At 36.3% G+C, this 23554-nt stretch overlaps 1 protein-coding gene and 1 non-coding gene across 2 annotated transcripts in view; both read left to right on the forward strand.

Annotated features, from left to right (window-relative positions):
• Positions 1 to 22321, forward strand: part of LOC145672906 (cytochrome P450 4C1-like) — a 151792-nt gene extending 129471 nt beyond the window's left edge. Inside the window, exons 10-13 of the mRNA XM_081742108.1 lie at positions 3928 to 3996; positions 8785 to 8953; positions 15293 to 15472; positions 22082 to 22321. Of these exons, the coding sequence (XP_081598234.1) occupies positions 3928 to 3996; positions 8785 to 8953; positions 15293 to 15472; positions 22082 to 22245 (582 nt within the window). The 3' untranslated portion in view covers positions 22246 to 22321. The remainder of the gene's footprint in view (positions 1 to 3927; positions 3997 to 8784; positions 8954 to 15292; positions 15473 to 22081) is intronic.
• TRNAI-AAU (transfer RNA isoleucine (anticodon AAU)) lies at positions 250 to 323 on the forward strand. Its single transcript has one exon. It is a non-coding gene; the product is annotated as a tRNA-Ile (tRNA).
• Positions 22322 to 23554: the final 1233 nt, after the last annotated feature.

Consider the following 23554-nt stretch of genomic DNA (forward strand, 5'->3'; position numbering starts at 1 on the left):
TTATCACAAACTAGGTTTCTTGTAAGTTCTTAAAACTTCCGTTACGCGGCGTGGCGGTAGCTGCGTTACTGAAGCTAATGTGTGAATGTAACTGAATTAAACTTAGATAATATTTTGTTAGTATTAAAGATTGCGATTGCATTAAAATAAAATATCCAAAGTTCACTAAATAAACAAAAAAGAACTTAATTAAGTATAATGATAAATTATCTTTCTGGAAAATTTATGTTGGAGAGTATCATCTATAGTGGCCGGTTAGCTCAGTTGGTTAGAGCGTCGTGCTAATAACGCGAAGGTCGTGGGTTCGATCCCCTCACTGGCCATTACTTTTTTTTATAATCACTAAAACTGATAATTTCAATTATAAACAAAAAGACAAAAGGATTGAGTATAGCCCGCTCCCCCCAGTGATTTCTAACGAATCATAGTGATTCTAGCGACTCATTTTAGTTCATAATGAATCGGAATCGCATGTTATAAAGATTTAAGATGTAAATCTTTTAAGGAAGCTTTAGTATAAGTAGTAGTAGTAGTAGTAGGTGGAGGAGGAGGAGGAACGGGTTAGAAGTCCCGCAGGGGTTGGTTGGGTTCTGTTCTCGATATAAGTAGTAAGTAGTAGTAGTAGTAGTAGCAGTTGCAGTAGTAAGTAACAGTAGTACTAATAGTAGTAGTAGTAGGAACGGGTTAGAAGCCCCGCAGGGGTTGGTTGGGTTCTGTTCTCGATATATGTAGTAGTAGCAGTAGTAGTAGTAGTAGCAGTAGCAGTAGTACCGGTAGTAGTAGTAACAATAGTACCGGTAGTAGTAGTAGTACCGGTAGTGACTCTTCTAGTTCTGGCTATACACAAGCCAGACAAAATAGTATTAAATAGATTGTATTATATTTTCGCTGCTTTCGTAGCTTTTAATCTCTTCGAGGCTTAATTTTATTTGTATGCAGGCAGGAGCGGCCCAAGGCAAAATTTTCACCTGTACAAAGTGACTTTGGCACCCCGCTAGTCCTAACTTATATTTGGCATTTTATTACAGTGATTACATTGTGTTATTATTTATGTACAGATATGTATAAACGAAAACAATAGCGAACAATATTTATTGAATATTACTAATGGTGGCATAATTTACTGCAACATTGTAAATTGGTTTGTTATAACAATAACATAAGTCATTCTACCATATACCCAACTATGTAACAATCTATTCTAATAACGTGAAATACCAATAAATACATTTCACATATGTTGAACGTGTTTTACGTGGCTGAAGGAAGAATTCGAAAGTCGTCGCTAATTTTCTCTCCTTGTTTCTTTCTTCTTCTTTTTTACTTTCTTTTTCTTTTTTATTGTAGTGCCGCATCTAACCCCCTCGTATGCGATTACCTCCCAGATGTATGCATTCCCAGATCCGTACATGTCAAAATCCTTCCCAGATCCGTAACAGTGAAATGGGCGATGATATGACATATTTTGACATTGAAAAATGAATTTCCCACTTCTGTACATGTTGAATAACTGACACTGTTACTGTGCAATTCTTAATAAAGTTTGAGCAGAGGGAGGAAAAATGGAATTGCATGCTCAAGGAAATACGAAAGGATGCACACATGCTTTCCATACTGTTGTAAGATTTTTTTTTCGACTCAACTCTTTACGTTGAATTCAAATTCGACCAATGTATCCCCCGAAATGTGTTTGATATTATTTCACAAATCACATCAAAGGTTTACATAAATCGGCTTTTATAAAGAGTCTTCCCGGAACTAGTATCTGGATTTTCTATGAACTTGGTTCATCTGCAGTAGGCCGTTTACCGTTGTTATCACCAGGGGTGCCCATCCCCCCCCAAAGCTGATGGCGCACTCCCCCCCCAAAGTGATTCCACTTTTGAGCTGGTTTTCAGTTTACCGCAGGCCCTGGAAAATGTAATCGCACAAACAGAAAACTATACAAAATATTATCATTAATTCATTTATTATACATCATGTAGCAATTGAACAGCATTACTTATTAAGTGTCGTACATGGTAGGCCTATAAATAAGAAATAAGTAAATGCTCCCAGCAGAAAATGGGTAAATTACCTACACAAAGCGATAAACCGACCAGCCCATCCTTTCATATAGCAACTTGCGCGGTACTTCATTCATAGAGTTTCTAAGCAGGGGGTAGGGGGATTCATTCTCGAGATGTAAAAAAAAATCGCATCGTGTTCCAATGTTATTCTGACGACAGCAAAATTACTTATTCGACATTAGAGTAAAATTCTTCCCCAATTTTTTTCTCGATGGCACAACTTGCGCCATTCATCCCTTTGGTGGGCGGCCCTTCTCTCTTAAAACGAACCAACCTTTCCTTTCATACGGCTACTTGGGCGGTACTTCATTCATCGAGTATCGAAGCAGGAGGGTACGGGGGTTCACCCCGGAAAATTTTTGAAAATTAGCTTTTCAAAATCGTGTTTTAATGCTATTCCGACAGTAAAATTGCTAGTTCGAAAGTAGAGTAAAATCCCCTCCAAAATTTTTCTCAATGGCGCAGCTTGCGCCATACATCCCCCCTGTGGGCGGCCCTGGTTATCACCACCTATATGTAATTATTATCAATATATACATATATATATACACACGATTTACAATTTATGATAACTTATGAATATAAGAAAGTGCAACCAAACATCATCTAACATCTTTTGAAACATCAAAACTACCCTTTTGTGTGTGTGTGTGTGTGTGTGTGTGTGTGTGTTCAAGCTGCACATATACTTTCTTTCTTCTTTTACCTTACAAGCTGAGATAAGTCGTAAGCATGGTCACTTGTCTTTGGCTTCTAAGTTGAGAAAACGGACGAATTCGATGACATGAGGATTTTGCTTGTTTAGCAGAGTATTTAATCTATTATTCCAATTCTCTGCGGGATTATTTGTTCTATACCGTTTCTCATGACAGTTCCACATGCTTATTGAATATTTTCTGTACGAGTAGGAATGAGGCGCTTCGCGATGGAACAGCGTGTTGTCATAGTGACCGACATACGTACTTGTCCATCGGGAAGCGTTTCATTCCTACTTGTACAAAAATATATTCAAATATTCAAGAATGACGATTATGCACTATTCGGTGCTTCATGACTACTAACTACAATGACAACAGATGGAAATTGTGTAACGTTCAGTGTTGCCAACTTATTAGAACAGAAATGTTTGGGCATTTCAAAAGTTGCGTTCTTTATGGGACACCCTGTAAATTTTTATCGCCCCTCAAACTCAATAAATACCGGTGTGAAAAAGCTGTGAGTGATTCACTGTATCATTTCTTAGCAACTTCTTATCTTAAGCAATTTCATATCAAGCGATTTCTGTTCATTTTCTAATTTAAGTTTACACTGTTTTCTATGCTGAGTACCGCTTAATCGTTTTTGTATCTGTTTCATATCCATATTCGAGAAAATTTGTCTCATCCAAAATTTTCCGACTTAGCCACGGCCCGTGATAAAACCCCATACCTAAATATGGCCCGGCACCCAACATCATACTGACTTGACCTCACATTCCCATCAGTAGTCTGCCATCATGTTCCTATTACTAGTCCGAAGTCACGCTTACTCGCACTCACGCCTATACTGTGATTTGGAACTCGCACTGATTTTATGAGACTGATGTCAAATGAGATTGAGGTTTCAAACTCATGAACCTTATGAGGTAGCGAATCTTTGCTTAGCATTTCTGAACTCTTTAATTGTGCCACCTCTCGCGTCCTTGACTCTCACGGAACCTTCAGGTGCTTGCTATAAGCAAAAAAAAAGTATGCGATGATGTCATACATTGATCAGTTCAGAAATATCTCTGAAAATAGAAGTTATACACACCTTTCAGTTCTCAGTTCGCCAGTAAATTTTTACACATGTTTAACTTTATTTGATATTCTCCTTTCAGGGCCACGATACTACAGCATCTGCCGTTGATTGGTGTATTCTGATGCTTGCAACACACAAGGAAGTTCAGGTAAACAAATGTATACAGGTTGGATACTTATTTAAAGTCTTTGTATTAATTGTGATATTACTTTCTAGTTACATGTTCTGCAAACGCTGGATTGGGAGAAGCTGAGCCCGTAGAATGGCTAGCACTATTTCCTGAGTTGAAACGCATGAACTATTTATTGGTAAATTTTGAATTGAGAAGTGTGCAGTGAAAAGTACTCCAAGGAGGATACCATTGCAACGGATGTTTTGAAACTTCATACTCTTTAAAAGAAATGAAAGTTTATAAGGAATATGTTGAACAAGTAAAAAAAAAACAAGAAAAAAGAAAAGAAAAAGAAAAAAGCGTTCGGAATGGTGCTGAACAAGTGGAGCATATTTTATAGGTTTTCCAGATTTTATTTCTTTATTTTTTATTTTTTGAATTTTTAAGAAGTTTGATTTCTCAATAACTCATTTATATATTTACTCTGTTTGTTGATGTGTTCGTCCGTCCGTCCGTTTGGGAGACAAAATGTCTCAAGAATTTGAGATGGATTCTTTTGATGGACCACGACCAATTTTGGCGAAGATGTACAGGATGAAAAGTCAGAAGTCAAGTTTTTTGACGGAGCTAATATACAAACGGGAACTGGTTCAAATTATCATTTCCGGTTTTTATGTTGATCATTATAGGACAATAAATGGTAGAGTTCTAATAGATAGCGAGAAGCGGTTTTCTGCGATTGTTAAGTATCCAAAGAATACGAAGGGGCAGGGTCGGATTCAGGATTTTCTGAGGGTGGTGCACCATAACTACCAGCCGGTCTTATTGAAACTCTTCAAAGTGACATGTGACGGGGGGGGGGTATTAAAAAGAGGATTGCAAGTGATGTGCAGGAAAAATTGTTCTTCTCTCTTCACGGCTTCTGTTTTCTTTCCTAATTGACAAATGTTATTTTGGTTTGCTTGTTGTATCCTTTTCCTTCAACCTTCGGAAAATTAACTTAAACTATTGGTTTTGCAAAACTCCTCTTTCTTTTAAGCCCCAAATGGAAGCATGTCGGCAGAATATTTCGGAAAATGTTGCTATTTTCATTGCTAGCTTCTCATTTTAGATAGTGTACATTTACAACTAAGGGGGGGGGGTTGCATGTGTACCGGTGCACCCCCTAAATCCGGCCCAGCAAAGGGGTATCAAAAGTTTCATGCAATCCTTAGAAGGTGACGAAATGCGAACTCCCTCGGACATACATTTTGTAGTTACGTTCTTTTATGTTGGCTGTTGGTAGATAGTGGAATCCATGATGAAGGCAATAGAATAATTAGGATATGAAATATTGTCCTACTCCCTTACTCATCGGACCTAGCACCAAGTGACTTTTTTCTCTTCCAAAAAATGAAGCGTTCACACAGAAAATACCATTTTGACAGAAGAGATTACATCATTTTTTTATATTGAATTGTGGTTTCAAAGCCAAACTGTAGACTTTTACAAAACAGGCTTACGAAAAGTGAAGAACTGGCAAAAATGTGTCGCTAGGCATGGTGACTATGTAGAGAAGGACTAATGCCATCATGGTGTCAGAGTTCTCTAGAGTGTATTTCTTCTAGGTGATTGCACAAAAATAAACCTCTTTTGATGCCTCTTCACATATTCTATCTCCAACCTATCTCTAGAGATCGGATGTTAAGCAAAATGCCTATTCTTTAATATTAAAAATATGATCAATAATAACGTTTTAAAGTTTATATGAGGGGCTATAGTTTCAATTTAAGCCATTTTGCGTATTTCGCCCCGTCCTGCCTAAATAATTGCTTTAGTGCCTAATGTTGCCTATTCTATGCATTTTCCTCAAAATAAGACTTTATTGGGAAAAATATATATAATTTTGTATTTCAAGAAAGGATTCTGCCTCTTTCGACAAATATTAAGTGTTGTTTGTAGTGATAAGATGCCATAAAACTTCGGACTTCTGTGTGTACACATAAAGTGCTGTAAAACTTTGGACTGCTGTGTGTAGTGATAAAGTGTATAATATTTGGACTGTTATATGTAGTGATAAAGTGCTGTAGAGAATGTATTTACCAAATATACATTGAATACATGTTAAGCTTCGTTTTTATATATACAGTAAAAGAAGATAATAGAAAACAGGTATGTTTCAATATTCTTTGAACATTATCCATGACCTGAATTTATTTTTTAATTGTATTGAGTACCGGTATTCATCTTCATTATTTTCAGTTATATTTTAGTGCCTATTTTACTGCCTATTGTTTAAATTTTAAGTGACTATTTGCCTACCTATTTTCTATTTTTTAATGCCTAAACACCCAGGACGGTATTCAGAGAGAATTCTTTAATCTAGGGTTAGTCACAGAATAGTTAAGAGCATACTAGCTCTTTACTAAGGAAGGTGCACTTTTTGGTATTCAGAGTCAACTTTGAGTACAACTAAACAATTGATTTGGGTATGATTAACTTACATAACCCGAATGCATCGGGTGAGAAAAATAAATGTGGCAACTACGGAAAAGTAGATGAGCGCATGCGTAGTCTGTAAAAATGAAAATAAATGAAATACGAAATGTGTCGCAGGCTAAACTGCGGGTAAAAGATTAGTCTCTGCTCTAGATTAATTAGTCACATGTGATTAACTTCATCAAATACTACGTCCTAATCAGAGACTCTGAGTACAATTTTGATAACCATCCTTTAGTCAACTTCGTAGTATGGTGTTAATCAGACATCAAAACGACTCTGCATAAGGCCCCCAGTCTCTATAGTCCCTCTACTAAAATGAGAAATTGTAGAAGTCTACTACCAGTTGTAGTTTCAATATTCATTGACAAAATATCTCGCCATGTTCTGTACACGCGACACTACTACTTTTTATTATTTAATGTTTCCCTGCGTTCGGAATTTTAAAACACTAATTGTATTTTTCTCTTTCTCTATAATGGTTGTAGGACAGCACAAATGACAATCATTAATTGCTTCTTATCTATGGAACTTCTTTGATGACCACCGGAAACAAATGATGGTAGAAGTAGGCCAACACCACCACGACTATACTTAGAATTGTAAAAATTTTACAATTTAATTCCTCAAAAAATTGAAATGAAATTATTGAGTTTTACGGCCCACGGTTATGCCGGCTAGGCTAAAGGAGACGGTGATTATGGTGGAATGATGAATGAAATAAATGGTGGAATGAAGAAAGTGGGAGGAAATAGGAGAATGCCGAGGAAACCCACGCACACGGTGTTTGTCCACTACAAAGTTCACTTGTCGAGGGCTAGGATCGAACTCGGGACTCCTAGCACAAGAAGCGAACTCTTGATCTCTTCTGAAGTGTTGTGGTCGAATGAGAAATACATTATGATCGATATATTAAATCCGTTCTTTAAAAAAAAAAAATAGAAAAAGAGAAATAAAATAACGGAAGAAAAGGAAACAAAAGTATGTTTGCTGTCATTGGTATAGCGGTGTGCCTTGTTCGATCGCAGGTCACGTCACGTGTCCTTTGTACAGGGTGTCTCAAAGGTACCCCTCATATAGGCAAACTGTGTTATTATCAGAGTTACAACAAAATGTAAGAGGGGGAAACCGTCTCCAAATATGACGTTTTTAATCTGAAGTAAAGGAATTTTTAAAATCGGACGAGCCGTTTGGGCTATACTCTTTATGCGCCCAATGTTAAATGAAAATGCAACGTTGCCATTTGCCTGGATTCACAACAAAAGTGAGTGAAGTTACTGTTTTTTACGCTAACTTGTCGATGACCATCCCCTATTTCGAACAGTAACTTCATTTACTTATGTTATAGATCCAGATAAGTGATAACGTTGCATTTCCATTTAACACTGGGCGCATAAAGAGTGTACAGCTTAAACGGTTCGTCCGATTTAATATATATATATATATATATATATATATATATATATATATATATATATATATATATATATATTCTTCATTTCAGATTGAGAACATCATATTTGGAGATGTTTTTTCCTCTTATATTTGTTGCAACTCTGAAAGTAACAGTTACCCTATTTCAGGAGACTTTTGAGACACCCTGTATACGGACATATACCTTTGCATGTGGGTTTTCTCGTAGTTCTCCTTTTTTTTCTCTCACTTAATTCATTCCAGTATTTCATTCATTGCCATCTTCGCTATTTCACTTAGTTTCGTGAATAATCAAGGGATGTTAAAAAAATAAAAAAGAAAGAAAGATTACGAGCAAAATGAAATTAGATATTCGTGTAAATATTGTTTATTAAAAGCTTTTTTATTGAAGTTACACAGTATCCAATATGAATAGAGTATATTAAGCTTTAACAAGCTGCTTCGGTTTTCCTTCAAACTGCTTCAGTTTTGTATCAAAACCGGTTTGGGTTTTCTATCAAACTTCTTCAGTTTTGTATGAAAACCGTTTGGGTTTTCTATCAAACTGCTTCAATTTTGTATGAAAACCGGTTTGGGTTTTCTATCAAACTGCTTCAGTTTTGTATCACAACCTGTTTCGGTTTTCTATCAAACTGCTTCGGTTTTCTATCAAACCAGTACGGTCCTAACGTTGGATGATTTATAATTTATGACTCATATTCACCCACCTGACGTTTAAGTCAATAATCAGGACATCCCTGATTCCTGGAAGATTTATATCCTCCTTCCAGTTAATTACCGGTACTCGTTGCAAGATTTGCATCAGACTGACTACCATTGCCGCAAGAAATCTATGCTGTTTCTAGGCCTATTGCTATTAGTTGTTTCTTTAATGTTGGTCATAATAATAATAATAATATAACTTGTTTACAGGAGAAAGTAGCAGATGAGTTACGGAGCATTTTCGAAGGTTCTGATCGTCCTACGACCGCCAATGACTTGCTCCGTATGAAGTACTTGGAACAATGTATAAAGGAGACTTTAAGACTGTATCCAAGCGTACCTTTCATTGGACGTAGGCTGAAAGGGGACATCGCATTCGGTAAATATAATCACAATTTTCAAGTATTTCATCAAACAGCTGTTTAGACAAGAAAAGTTACTTTTAGGGTGAAGGCTCATAGGTTCGTTTCCTGGTTATGATAGGTTGGTATAAGGTTGTTTTTATATATATATAATTTTCTCTACATTTTCGGGTTTATTTTTGATTATAATCTTTTAATCTCTTCCCGTCTAATCTATAGGATGTTAAATACGACTGTCAAAGTACTTTTTAAAGACTCTCCTTTATAAAGGTGACAAGTGCTTCAAAATGTTGGAAAGAGGCTAGGAAATATTACTCATATAAAATATACTATATAACTTAACACTTTAGTGCTCCTATTCCTAGAAAAGTTCACAAAACGAGTAAGGAGTGTACAGGAAATATGGGATTTATAAAAAATAATGAAATAGTTGTGACAGATTAACAATAACGTCAATTGGTTTGTAAACAATTGGTACTAACGGAATTGTATTATGCTAACATTGGTTTTCCCATTCCCTTAGCTCGTAATTTTCCCTCGTTTTCTCCATCTATTAACTGTTTCTCCAATCGTAAAAGCCTATTCCTGCAGCTACATAGTTCGTTTCCTAACAGTTGTACAGTCACGAACATAAATAAATGGAGGTTGGAGCTATTATTTCTTATGGCTCAAACCTCCATTTATGTTCGTGACCGTACCCGTAAATGACTGGCCTAATGATCTCATACCTACTACCCGGTCCTTTTCTTCTCCTGCAGGGTTAAAACCATTGGAATAACTACATAACATGTTCCTACGGGCCCAAAAGGTAGAGCGCTCAACTCTGCTTTGTAAGGTCCATGGTTCCATCCCAGATTGCTCCAAATGGACTTTCCGGTGGACAAACACGTGTGTAAGGGCTTTCTCGGAGTTCTTCCGTTTTGTCCCACGGGGTCCTTAAACAAAAAACAAAAAAAAGTTTTCGAATGTTTCTGCATAGACCATATTTGCATTTTTCTGGCCACAATATACCTAGGTACTTATCTGTGTTCCCTCTAATCGTTAAACATATTCCTGATAATGTTCCATTATTCAGTTGTGCAAGAAACAATATACAAAAAGTGCTTGAAATAGAGTCATGCTTTATTCAATCAGACTAACTATCCAGATGTATTGATCTCGATCAGGCTTACGATCCTCAATAGAGCTCGTAATCACTGATCTCAATGAGGCTGACTGACGATCATTGTTCGTAATCTGGGTAACTATCCTCAATTGACTGATATTCACTAATCTCAATCTGGCTCACGAAATTGAGGGTGCCGCTCGCTCCAACTCAGGTTCGCTACTTTCAAATAAGATTCACGTTCATAAACACTTTTGGGTTCCCACTCACTAAAAGTTCACGTTTACTATTCTGAACGGGTCTTGCAATTCGCTCATGGCTGCGCTCACTGTTCATAAAGATGGGTGACCGTTCGTATGTATTTCACCAGGTGCTGGTGGCGTTGCGAGGTTCACCTAGTGTCGTGAGAATGATTAGGAAGCTATTTGAAAGAAAGAAGTTGCGAGATCCACTCTAGAAAGCCAGTATTAACGCCGAGGGGAGTCAATATGCTGACAACACATCACTCCAAAGGCATGAGTGTCATAACCCGGCTGTAGATTCTTATTCCTGATGGCTGTTGCAACTCGAATTTAGTTTCGGCTTTAGCATTAATATTTGTGTAACGGTATGTTGGTTGATGGATAAACTAAAATTATTAATAATAGTTTTTTTTAAATGTAAGTAACTGTGGCGGATCTAGAAGGTAAAACTGGGGTGGTCGCCAGAATCCAGACTGTGATAAATATATCATGAGTTTACAAATTTTTCATGGGTCCTGCAGAAGTTTCCAACTTGTCTCTCTCCAGATGGCCGTTATGGCTCGGTTGGACGTTGACACTGTGAATCTCAGATATTCTTTTACACATTGCATAAGAAAAAAAACTGCAACTGAAACTAATATATCTAATGTTTCAAAAATTTTCGAATAAAATATAAAAGGTAATGATTTCTATAAACTTTCAAAAATATGTAAAAAAGAATAGCTTCAATTATTTTTGTCACTAAAACAAAACTAGAGGCCCCTAGGCCCCAAACTAGATCCGCCAGTGGTAAGTAATTACAGTTTTCAATTGAGCACATTTTTAACCTATAATGTAACGCAACCCAAATCCTCGAGCCCAATAACCAGCTAATAGAAGTAAATTTAAAGGTTCCCGATAAAGGGATTTAAAATATATATATATATCTTATTTAAAAATTAAATGTAATGTGACAAAAAAATACTTGCCAAGGACTTAGAATAGGATTAGAAGTGTCCTAGAGAAATTAGATACAAATCAGAGACTTGACATGCTCTGAGACGGCTACTAACTTCCCTTAAAAAAAAACCGTTAAACAAGAAGTGATCCACAAAATTGCACATATATGAAAGTAACTTATCAGGAAAGTAAGTAGCTAGATATTCTATATATATCAGATAATTTACAATATTGCGAAAAACTAGCTAGTTATTCTGTACGATAATTCGCAATATTGCATTGCAATTATTTATTTTTTATTTTATTGTTTTTAAATCAAAAATGTTGTCAATGAAAACAAACCTAAATCAAGGTTAACGAATAATTAAGTAAGATAGATATTTACTATATTAAGCTTTTTATAAGTTAGTGAAAGATTATTTATCAGTGTATTATGGAAAGAAATCTTTTTATGTAATATAAATAATCAAGGACTCAAAACATAGTAATAATTATATTTTTAATAGGGGGTCTATACAAAGTTACTAGCTATATAGACAAGTACCACCTTATAATAGTAGGATCGTTTAAGTTCTAAGGCATTAGTGTTTATATATAGTTTGGATTTTCTATTTTTATCTCTTAAGACGTAGCTTATTTGACACCTCAGGTGTTACTTAAAAGTTAAAGATCCTATTTGCATACCCTGAGGCACACCGTAGTACAACTTTCTCAATTTATACGGATTTTCGTTCAATTTTTTTCTTAAAAGAATGCATTATATAACACCATGCGGATGTGAGAACCAGAAATGGACCACTGTGTAATATATAGAACATACAGTTTCGATTATATTAATAATTACTAATGCTAAGATCTAACAAGATTCAGTCACATATTTTTGTGAACAAGAATTGAAGGTGTATTATTACTTTCCAGACCTGTTTTTCCTGAACAACTGTTCATCTTACGTAACATGACCTTAGCATTGAGACGCGAGATACCCAATTACCTGTTTTTTCATGGACAGATTCACTTTTTTCCATTCTAATATCGCTTTTATATGAAATATTTTGGAATTAATTACAATACCTGAGCGTTAGACAATATCAATTATTTTTCTGTATACTTTCAGTGTTGCCACGTTCTCTACATAACCCAGACATCCTAAGAAAGATCAAATTTTCAGAATAATCAGTTAATAATTTTTCGATTTGTTCGTTCGATTATTCTCTCTTGATACTGCTTAGGAACTCCAAAATTAATAATCCAAATTCAGTTTTTCTTTTTTGTTGAATCCTCTAGTGTCTCGTCTCGAAAAGATGTGCTCATATCGTCTCGAATGGTTCTGTCTCGTCTTATTTACGAGATGAGACGAGACACGAAAAGAGTCTCGTCTCGTGGCAATACTAAAATCCTCTTTAAATTGAAGATTAAGTTCTTTCGGGATCCAAGTTTTTTATATTTCGCTACGTTTACTATATGTCAGCATTTATTCAAACATGTCCGCATTTATTTTCGGAAATTCCCTGGTTTATCCTCATTTTATAAGCTCAGATGTATTGTCAATTCAGTTTAAGACATTTTTACATGTAAAGATTTATGCTTAGCAAATACATATACAAATAAAAGGTACGGACCACCACACTAAACCTTCTTGCTCCTATTCTTTAAACTGAATCATGTCGAGCTGAAGTTGTTAATGAAACATTTTCTTGTGAAAGACGAACAAAATTATAAGGCATTTTGGGAAAACTTTACCGATAGGAAGTTTATCTCCAAACGTTATCTACGTCCAGGGGCGGATCCAGGAAGGTGATCGGGGCGATCTCCCCCCAGAAGAGGAAGCTTTCTTATTTTATATATATAAATAAAACCCATCCCAAAGTTTGGAGCCCTTAAAAGTAGCAGTATGACAACTCACCTCCTCCCCCCCAGAAGTCGGTCCTGGATCCGCCCCTGTCTACGCCTTGTAGATTTTTTCGTAAGAAATAACTTATGCCATATGTAAAAGTTATTAAGGAAATATTTATTTGTAAAATAATAATAAAATCGCCTGAGTGGTAACACAATTGTTTAAAAAGAACACTCCAAGAATAAACTACCCCTTGTGACGGAAGTAATAGAGAATAATAATGAAATATTTATTTATGAAGTATCAACAAAATCGCTTTGAGTCGCTTTTGAGAAAATCGTTCGATTTTTCTATTTTTTTTCTTATCTCAAACATTCTGTGAACTCTTCATTTAATTAAAGGTGTTCTGGAAAACTCGATGTAAGAAATTTCGAAACAAAAATATGTATGTTTCTCTACCTGTTAGCATTCATTCTAGTTCACAGTGCAGATCAAGAATACGGTTGCACACATTTGCAAAATTGTACGGAAGAAATCTATCGTTGCACGAAGATAGGTAAAATGTGAGTAATCAATTTATACTTAAAGTCATAGCTTTAAGGTAGTGTAATACCACAATATTAAGTGACCTAACTTAATGAAATAACCAAAACTTATAAAAACTACAAAACTATCATACACTTCTTTACTTTTCAGTATTCCACTATTTTCTATGGCTCGCGAAGCCGACTAGTAACGTAGCTATAATTTCCTTCTCCAGGTGGCCACTAATATTTGAAGGAGGCCATTCTCTCTATCCATGCATAGATGGAAATACCTGGAGTTGTAAACATATAAGATATGTGGATTGTCAACGGTCACGCGGTGCGGTGGACAGTTACTGGTGTGATGTGTTATGACAGACTGCGTACTACGTGAGGACCAGTAAAACACCAGTGTTTAGCGAACTGAGCAGACACTGAAATGGGCGACCTCTCTGATTTACGAAGAGGAATGTTTTGCTCGGTTACATACTGCAAGTATGTTAGATGTGTCCAAAGTGATGATGGCCTACAGAATTCATGGGTAAACCACATCAATGTAGAGAAACAGGGTTCGGAAGAGTATTCTTAGTGGCATTTCCTGCCTAGCATTAAAGCGGATTATCACCCAAAACGATCGTGCCGCTGTCATCTAAATGACAAAGAAACTCAAGAAGCAGTCTCATAGTCCGTGGAGCTCCTCCGTGGCTAAGCGGTTAGCGTACGTGCCTTTGGCGTGGGAGACCCGGGTTCGATTCCCGGCGGGAGCTCATGTGGTTCGGATTCCACGTTAATCAATATGTCCACGTCTCATATAACCTCGCTGCTGAGCGGGACGTTAAACTCAAAATGAACTCAACTCTCATAGCCCGTGTGGACATTCACAGTCCGCCGCGAGTTACACGACATGGACATACGGCGTCGGGTTACACGGAAGAAACAGCTGATAAACGACCACCACTCAGCACGACGCCAATGGTGCAGCGAACATATGGGTTTCTGATGACTGGAAACGTGTGGTGTGGGTGAGATGAATCTTCATTCTCTATTTCAAATTACATGCTGTGTTTATGTGTGACAGACACCCAAAAGAAATGTATGATCCGCCTTGTGTCCGTCTAACCATGTGATAAGACAGCGGCTCTTTGATGCTGTGAATCGTAATATCCTAGTTTTCAATGACCAATCGCGTCATTGCCCATGATTATATCACCATTTTACAGAACCATACACATTACATGCCCCAAATGTTGTTTCCGGGCAATGACGGAAAATTTCAGGTTGATAACGGGCCCATTCGCACAACTGCAGCTGAACCTGTTCTGGCGTGGTTTGAGAAACATAGAAATGACGTTAAACACTTATTCTGACCCGCTTGCTTCCAGAACCTGACCTTTAACATCTCTGTCTATTTTGGAGACGAATCTGACGCCTTCATTTTTACTCATCGTACTGAGTGATACATTTAAAAATGTAGAAAGTACGTACAATGCTATATTTCTGTGGCTAGAACAAGTTAATTGTATTTGCATTAATTTCAGCGGGAAAAATAATTTCGGCTTATGAACAGTGTTACAGAACAGATTAAGTTCGTAACCTGTGGGTCTACTGTATTGTTGAAACTGCAACATATCTTAGTTATAATAAGTGTTTGCTTGGGTCAGATATTTAATTTATTTTTTTCTTTATTATTATTATTATTATTTGTAATATAGGTTCTTACAAAGTTTGTGCTGGATCAATTGTTGCCATACCAATCTACTGTATCCATCGGAATCCTTCCATTTTCTCCAACCCGGAGAAGTTTAATCCAGACAACTTTTCATCTGAAGCAGTCCAAGGGCGTCATCCATACGCCTACATTCCATTTAGCGCTGGACCCAGGAATTGCATAGGTAAGATTATTATTATTATTGCTATTACAGTGGAACCTGGATAATTCGAACTTCTGTAATTCGAAAACTTCTTTATTTCGAATTTTTCTCTTGGTCCCTAGAATTTTATATACAAACAATGCTAAAAAAATCATGGTTAATTCGAATTATAATCTGGATAATTCGAAGTTTTTGCCGTGTAAATCTAAAAGGAGGTGAGATATCATCGCCGATGTTTTGAACTCGAATCAAGATGACGAGATCGCATCTGGAGATGAGTGTGACGAGACCAACCCCGAACAATCAGTTCCGAGTGCGGCCGAGGCAGCGAAGCACATCACGCAACTCAGACGGTTTTTGGAAAGCAAAAATGAAGTAAATGATGAACTATTACGTTCCTTGAATTTGTTAGATTCGTTTGTGATGACCGAGGGACTAAATTCTAGGAAACATGCAAAGATCTCAACATTTTTTGAAAAATGTTGATTTTTTTGACTCTCATGACAGTTATTTGTCTATTAATACAGTAATATTCTTTTCTGTTTTTATGATTTTTTCAATGTTCATGCATAATACAGTGCTAGTGTATGTACGTACGTATTACAGTACAGTATTTTTACTTCATATTGTATTAACCTATGTTTTTTTCTAGTTTTACAATGAGTGTATGATACTTAAAACACTTATTATTAGCTCCAATAATGGTCTTTATGTTAAAACCTGAAGTTTGATTGTGTATTTCAACCATTTACAAAAACTTTTCTAATTCGAATTTTTGTATAATTCGAATTTTTCTACTGGTCCCTTGAGGTTCGAATTATCCAAGTTCCACTATATTATGTTGTATATGTTGAAGATTACTTACACTCCAAAAAACACTTTTCATGTTGCATTTTGTAATAGCCTACATATAAATATTTCACAATCTTCACGGAAACATCTGTAATCAAACAAGTTCAATTTTTAGTATTCCATGCGTGTTTTATTTATTTCATTTCGACTTACGTTTCGAGCGCACTGACTGTATTTATCAACAGAGTTCAACTACAAAATTGAGAAGTGTTGTAAAATTATTTTTTCCACTTAAATTGTATTTAAACTCCTATAGAAATATATTTTTTATGAAAATGGTAATTCTCATTGACCAAACTGGTAACATTATTATTTGCTATCGGAGTGAACGAGTTTACCCCAATCGCTCGATTATCGATAGGAGGTGTTATCGATACCTTACAGGCAGGTGTGACAGCGATAAGTTTTTGTTTTCTAGTTATCAATGCAAATCCATTTAAGAACCACACTCCTTGATAGTCTTGTTGTACTGTTATTGAAATTTCAGAAAATACTAGCTGAACGTACGCTCTCTACACAGCGCGTAATTCACATATGAGCATGAATCTTGTTGTCATCCCTTACAACATCTGTACATGTCCCCAGTGATTTATTTGTGGATTTTGTAGAAGGGGGGAATGTCTTATGCAAGATTGTGTTCCTATAACAGGACAACTTTAAAGTGGGGTTGGGACAACGCTATTTTTCAACCTATCTACTTTAAAACTATGCTAGTAGTTTAATAGGCAGGTCTCCAAGTTCATAGTTTTTTTTTTCACCTTTTTAAAAACAATTTTATAATAAATACATTAAATAAGATTTGGTTAGGTAGATTAGATTACATGCTTTACTTGGCTTGCTACTTTTCGTCCTACTACTGAGGACAAGTGTGCAGCATCCAGTAAGAGCCATATAGTTACATTGCAATCTGCACAACTTGTTGTAACAAGTGTCACACTCCGACGTAGAACAGTTTTGTTATGACAAATAGTTCTTTAGTCCGTTCTGATCTGGTCTTTGAAAACCAAATTCCTCGCCCAAACAATAAATACGATAAAAAGTAAGAGTTTACTTTGAGCAGAACAGTAATAGGTGCACATACACTTGAACCTGATTTTATTAAATAGAAGTTGAAAGACGGTACTAGGTGTCATTTTTTATATCATAAATTAGTTTTGGAACTTGCCCCTTGTATTTAATAAAATTATATTCAGGGGTGTGTGATCCTAGCACTGTTCTGCTGAAGGTAAACTTCTGGTCGACAAAACATACTGGTATTAAAATGAATCCAGAATTCAACAAAGACTGTAATCTTGTCTCCGAAGAATCATGAGCATATATTAAATAATTACCAATATGATGGTACCTAGGAAAAAAAATACTTTACCTTTTCTTTCACTTTTACTCTCGAAATTGAAACAGCCATTAGCCTCCAATATTTACAGTTTTTACAAAAAAATCACAAGAAAAGATTGACTGCCGATTTTACCCTGAGTTAAGCTGAAGCATGACTTATGGCGTGTTATCTAACACTGTCTTGAGAAATTAACAATACTTTCTCAGCGTACCTCACTTTGAATAGTGAAGTAATAGGAGGTTGGTTTACATTGGACACCGTATTTTTCAGTTGGTTTGTCGGTAGCAGCACGATGTCCACTTTTTATCCAGCTGAAGGCATGCAGAAAAGTACTTTTCTGCATTGAAAGAAGTAATGTATAGTCCATTAACGTTTAACGTTTATGGAAAGAAGAGATTCCAGGGTTTTTACAGATGAACGCAGGGCCGGATTTAGCATTTTGGCGCCCCTAGGCCCAATAATTTTTATCGCCCCCTAAAAAAACTAACTCTATGGCCTATGGAACCCGGAGGTTCAGTGCCGCGTTCACAAAAGCTCTCCACTGACTTCTATCCTTAGCTAATTGCATCCAGTTTCTACTTTGTATTCCTATCTCTGCGAGATCCATCTTAATATTGTCCTCCCATCTGCGCCTAGGTCTTCCTAATGGTCGTTTTCCTATGGGTCTACCAGTCAAGGCTTTGAAAGCGTTTCTACTTTCTTCCATTCTAGCTACATGACCTGCCCACCTAAGCCTCCTAGACTTGACGACCCTAACAATGTTGGGTAAACCGTATAAACTATGTAGTTCCTCGTTATGAAGCTTCCGCCATTCCCCATTCTCGTTCCTCTTGGGTCCGAATATTCTTCTCAGGATCCTGTTCTCAAATACTTTCAGTCTATGTTCTTCCCTCAAAGTAAGCGACCATGTTTCACAACCATACAGAACAACAGGCATGATTATCGTTTTATATATTTTAAACTTCAAATTCCTCGACAGAATTCGCGACGACAAGAGATTTTGAACCGAATAGTAACACGAATTCCCTGCTTTTAGTCGACATTTAATTTCTTCGTGAATATGATTTTCGTCTGTTAATATTGATCCTAAATATTTGAAAGTATCCACTTTATCAAAAGCATTATTTAATATTTTAACGCCTCCACAATTTGCCGTATTACGGTCCCGACGCACTTCCATGTATTTAGTTTTCTCTGCATTTACTTCTAAACCCATGTCCCTGCAAGCGTTTAATAAGATCTCTGCATTTATTTCTACTGTTCTCCTATCATCCCCTATTAAATTTACATCATCAGCATATGCCATAACCTGGTGAATGCCGTTCAACTCTAGGCCCTGGTTGCTATCTTTGATTTTCCTTATGGCGTATTCCAGCACAAAGTTAAATAATAATGGCGACAACGCATCTCCTTGTTTCAGGCCATTTTCGACGTGGAAGCTCGTGGACAAAAATTTTCCTACCCGGACTTTACTTTGGGATTCACTTAAACATATCTTAATTAATCTAATTAGCTTTCTCGGTATTCCAAGTTCTGTAAGAACGTTGTATAATGTTTCTCTCCTAACCGAGTCGTAAGCCTTTCTAAAATCAATAAATAGTTGATGTACCGGGGTATTGTATTCCCACTTCTTTTCGAGTATTTGGCGAATGGTAAATATTTGATCGATAGTTGATCGATTTCGTCTAAATCCGCACTGATAATCTCCAATAATTTCATCTGCGTATGGGGTCAATCTTGCTAACAGAATATTTGAAAGGATTTTATAGGATGTTGACAGAAGAGAAATGCCTCGATAATTATTACAATCAGTTTTGTCGCCTTTCTTGTGAATTGGAACAATGATTGATTCTTTCCACTCTTGTGGCAATTCTTCCTTGTTCCAGATAAGGAGAATGAGTTTGTGTATCTTGTTCCACAATTTTTCGCCTCCAGCTAAAATTAACTCAGCCGGAATTTCATCTACACCCGGAGATTTGTGTTTCTTCAATTTCTTTATAGCGGCTTCCACTTCTATTCGATTGGGTTCTGGAATATACGGTTCTGCGGTGTGTATCTCCTTTTCTCCACGCACATTAATTTTTGGCTGCGTGTTCAGCAAATCGTCAAAGAAATCTTTCCATCTATTTAAGAGGCTATCCGTATCGGTGAGAACTGTTCCGTCAGATTTCTTTAATATATAAGCACGAGGTTGATAGCCTTTCTTAAATTCGCTGATCCCCTTATACATGTCCCGAATATTTTTATTTTTACTATTATCTTCAAGTTCCTTAATTTTAGATTTCAAAAAATCCCGTTTCTTTGTTCTAAAAGTTTTGGAAGTTTCCCGCCTGATATCTGCGAAATTTTGTGTAGTTGTTTCATTCTGATTTTGTAGCCACCGTAATTTTGCCTGTTTTCTCTTCTCTGCTAGTTTAATGCATTCTTGGTCGAACCATGGTTTGTTCCTATGTATTTCCGCGTGTCCCAATTTTTCTATTGCTGAACTTTTAATGCTATCTCTAATTTCAATCCAAGTATCCTCAACACTAGTGCACTCCGAGTCTTCTAAAACCGCGAATCTATTCGAAACTTCAATCTGGTATTCCTCTCTTACCTGGCTCTCTTCTAATTTCTTTAAATTAAATCTCTCCGTTTTCGGACATTGAATATTACCTTTATTCAACGATAATCTCTCCCGTATTATTTATCGCTCCCTAGTCTTGTTAAAGTTACTTTCCTGAAAAGCTTTATTAAAAAAATTATATCAGGCCTATATGTTAATTGCTTAAACACCACTCCACGATGCAATTTTATCATTGCAAGTTTTTTGAGGAATTTACTTGGTTCTGGGCTTAACAAAATACCGTTAATGTGTTAATAAAAGATTGGTGAACTTTACCAACAATTATTTGTTCCAATGAACTTCAAAGTCAGAATGCTTTATTAGCCTTATTTTTTAAAATCAATTCAAAAAATATGTTAAGTTATGGCTATTTATTTTTATTTCTAGATATTTTTTATTTTATTTTTCTCTCGACCGTGCGCCCCCTGGGAGCTTGCGCCCATAGACCCGAGCCTACCGGGCCTATTGGGAAATCCGGCCCTGGATAAACGGTTTCTAGCGTCAGTATGCTGTAAGTTTAAGTTGGAAAAGCCTCTCTTACACTCTGCAGAAGGAACTGGAAGCAATTCTATGAACAATTCTTCGGGAAGCAATGCTATAAACAAGACCAACATAGCTCGCGACAAAACATACTGAAAAAATAAAGAATCGCTACTAAAACATCAAGTTGAATCATTGTACTTAAAAACAGATAATATCTTGAGAAAGGAGGAATATATCTTCCCAGGCTGGGAAGACTGAATTAAATCCAGAGACAGGGAAGTCAAAACTTAGAAGGGGGAAATTCCCAGGCTTCCCTGGCTACAAATAAATCCCTGCATGTCCCTTTACAAACTCAAGTGAAGGACTCTTGATAAAAAGCATCAAGGAGTACAATAAAGAGGAGATTTTTTTAAAAAAGTTATTTTTTCAATATCTCGCACCGTTTGTAAGATTTGAGCCTACTTCCAGTTGGAGTTTCTAATTCATGTATGATCAGTGTTTTCTTTCTTCTTGCATGCAGTATGTTATAAGCAAATGCATTACACACACAATTAATTATGTATGTATATCGTCGTATGAGAACCAGAGGGACGTAACTCCATTTTCGTAGGTTTACAGGCGAGAGGACAAAAACATTATTTTCTTAGAAAGACGTGTTTTTAATAAGATGGTAATTGAGTTACATTACAACAGAGGATCGAGAAGGAGAACAGATGGCGTTACGTTCCATTTACACCAAGTGGGACTTTCAAAATTATATCCAAACATGAAGAAAACGGAAACCGCATTTTTTGGAGTTACTTTCCTCTGGTTCTCAAGCGACGATATAGTTGGTGTTCATTGGGCAAAACATTCCAAACAATACAGATTCACCTTAGACTGGAGAAATGGTTGTCCTTCATTTTTCATTATCATTTGGACATGAAATAAACGCCTGGGAGATATACTACCTCTATATACAAATGTGTATGGTTGGAATGTATAATTCATAGCTTATGGTGCTTTACTTTTTTTAAAAAAAAAAAAAAATATTTCCGGTGTACTCTTAAAAGATGCAATAAAGAAATAGCGGCCATTTTTTTAAATATTCAATTAGAACTGAATAATAATCTACATAAAATTTACAATCGATGAGTGAAAACGGCATCTTTCTAGCACCTGTGGTTTCCGAGATATCATTGTACAAACGTTCACAAACATATGAACTTTTCTTGGCTACAAACATATAAACCTAACAATTTAATATATAGATGTTTTTTTTTTTTTTTTTATTCATTTCTACTAGATTGAATGTCTAATTCTTTTGTGGATCATGAATTTTAAAATTTATATATAAATCTTTTGTATGAAACAGGGCAGAAATTCGCCATGATGGAACTGAAGACCGTTCTCTCCAGCATTGTAAAGAACTTCCACATCGAACTGGCACAGAACAAAGACGTTCTTCTAGATCCAGAGTTAGTTCTGAGGCCGAAGAGCGGCATTCACATTAAACTCAGACTCAGAGAGAAGAATTAATTAAATGTTACAAAATGTAAATAATGTATGTAAATTATTATAATAATATAAATAATAAATAACATTTTGTATATAATGAGATTGTTTTGTACTAAGAGCATGATATCGGCAATCCTGAATGAATTCCTTTAGCTAAAGAAGAGATTCTTTTATTTATTTATTGTTTTCGGCGATTGCAACACTTCGATTTCATAGTTCATGTAACTATTTTTAATGCTCGGAAATATTTGTACGGGGCTTATCAAAAAGTAAGGTTACAAAGCCTGCAGTGAAACGTGTATACATTATGTCATACAAGCAATACAACCAATAGATAGTACATTTATTAGTTTATTTTTCGACATAGTCTCCACATCGGTTAGGGCAATTGTCGTATCATGACACGAGTTTGAAGATTCCCTCTTGGCGACAATCCTGATGTCCTTATATGTTCAGCCACGTTGTCATGATATGTTTCACGTACTCGTCTTAATCGAAGCGACGACCCCTTAGGTTCTCCTTCAAGTTCAGGAACAGATGGAAATCGTTTGGAGCGAGGTCCGGGCTGTAGAGCAGACGGTCGATGATATCCTAGCGAAAGTGCTTCAACAGCGTCGTGATCTTGGGGCTGTATGCGTGGTGGTCTTCTGGGCTTCCTCTACTAGCCGCAAACTTTTCACACCATTCTGCGACATGCTCACGAGACAGAACGGTCTCTCCGTACACCAACCAGCTGCCAGTGAATTTCAGTGACGGTTACATTTTTCGTCCACAGAAATCGACTAACAGAGTGGACTTCTTCGCGAGACAAATTTTTCAAACAAGTCGTCGTATGTGTTTACATGCAACTAGCGCCGTAGGTGGTGAGTGGCAGAAACTCTAATACACAGTTACCAACCCCAAGTATTAAAATTACCGAACCCTCTTCATTCCTCCAGAAGAGATGAAACTCCAGAAATCCTAGTAACCTTAGTTTCTGATTCTCCCTCGTATCACTTCACCATAATCAAAAAAGCAAGAGTTTACCTAACGTTGCTTAATAGTAGGCCATCTTTATTTTTTTCTAGCTCATTGATTTATATTAGTAGTGGGCACAGAAAAAGGTTTTAAGGTTTTTAGAAAAAGAAAGAAAATTGGTTTTCGAGAACTTACAGAAACCTTTTCTTTTAGAAGAAAAAACGGTTCGAGTTTCAACCAAATTCCAGTTTGTTTAAAAATTTGTATATAAAAAAGAAGGTATCGGACGAATTTGAAGTTCATACTGATCGAATACGGTGGAATTAGTCACCAACTGATGCCAAAAAAGTGGAAATAGTATGTAAATTCTCTG

The sequence above is a fragment of the Thermobia domestica genome, chromosome 16 (genome assembly GCF_964235325.1).
Source record: "Thermobia domestica chromosome 16, izTheDome1.hap1.1, whole genome shotgun sequence".
Classification (NCBI taxonomy): Eukaryota; Metazoa; Arthropoda; class Insecta; order Zygentoma; family Lepismatidae; genus Thermobia; species Thermobia domestica.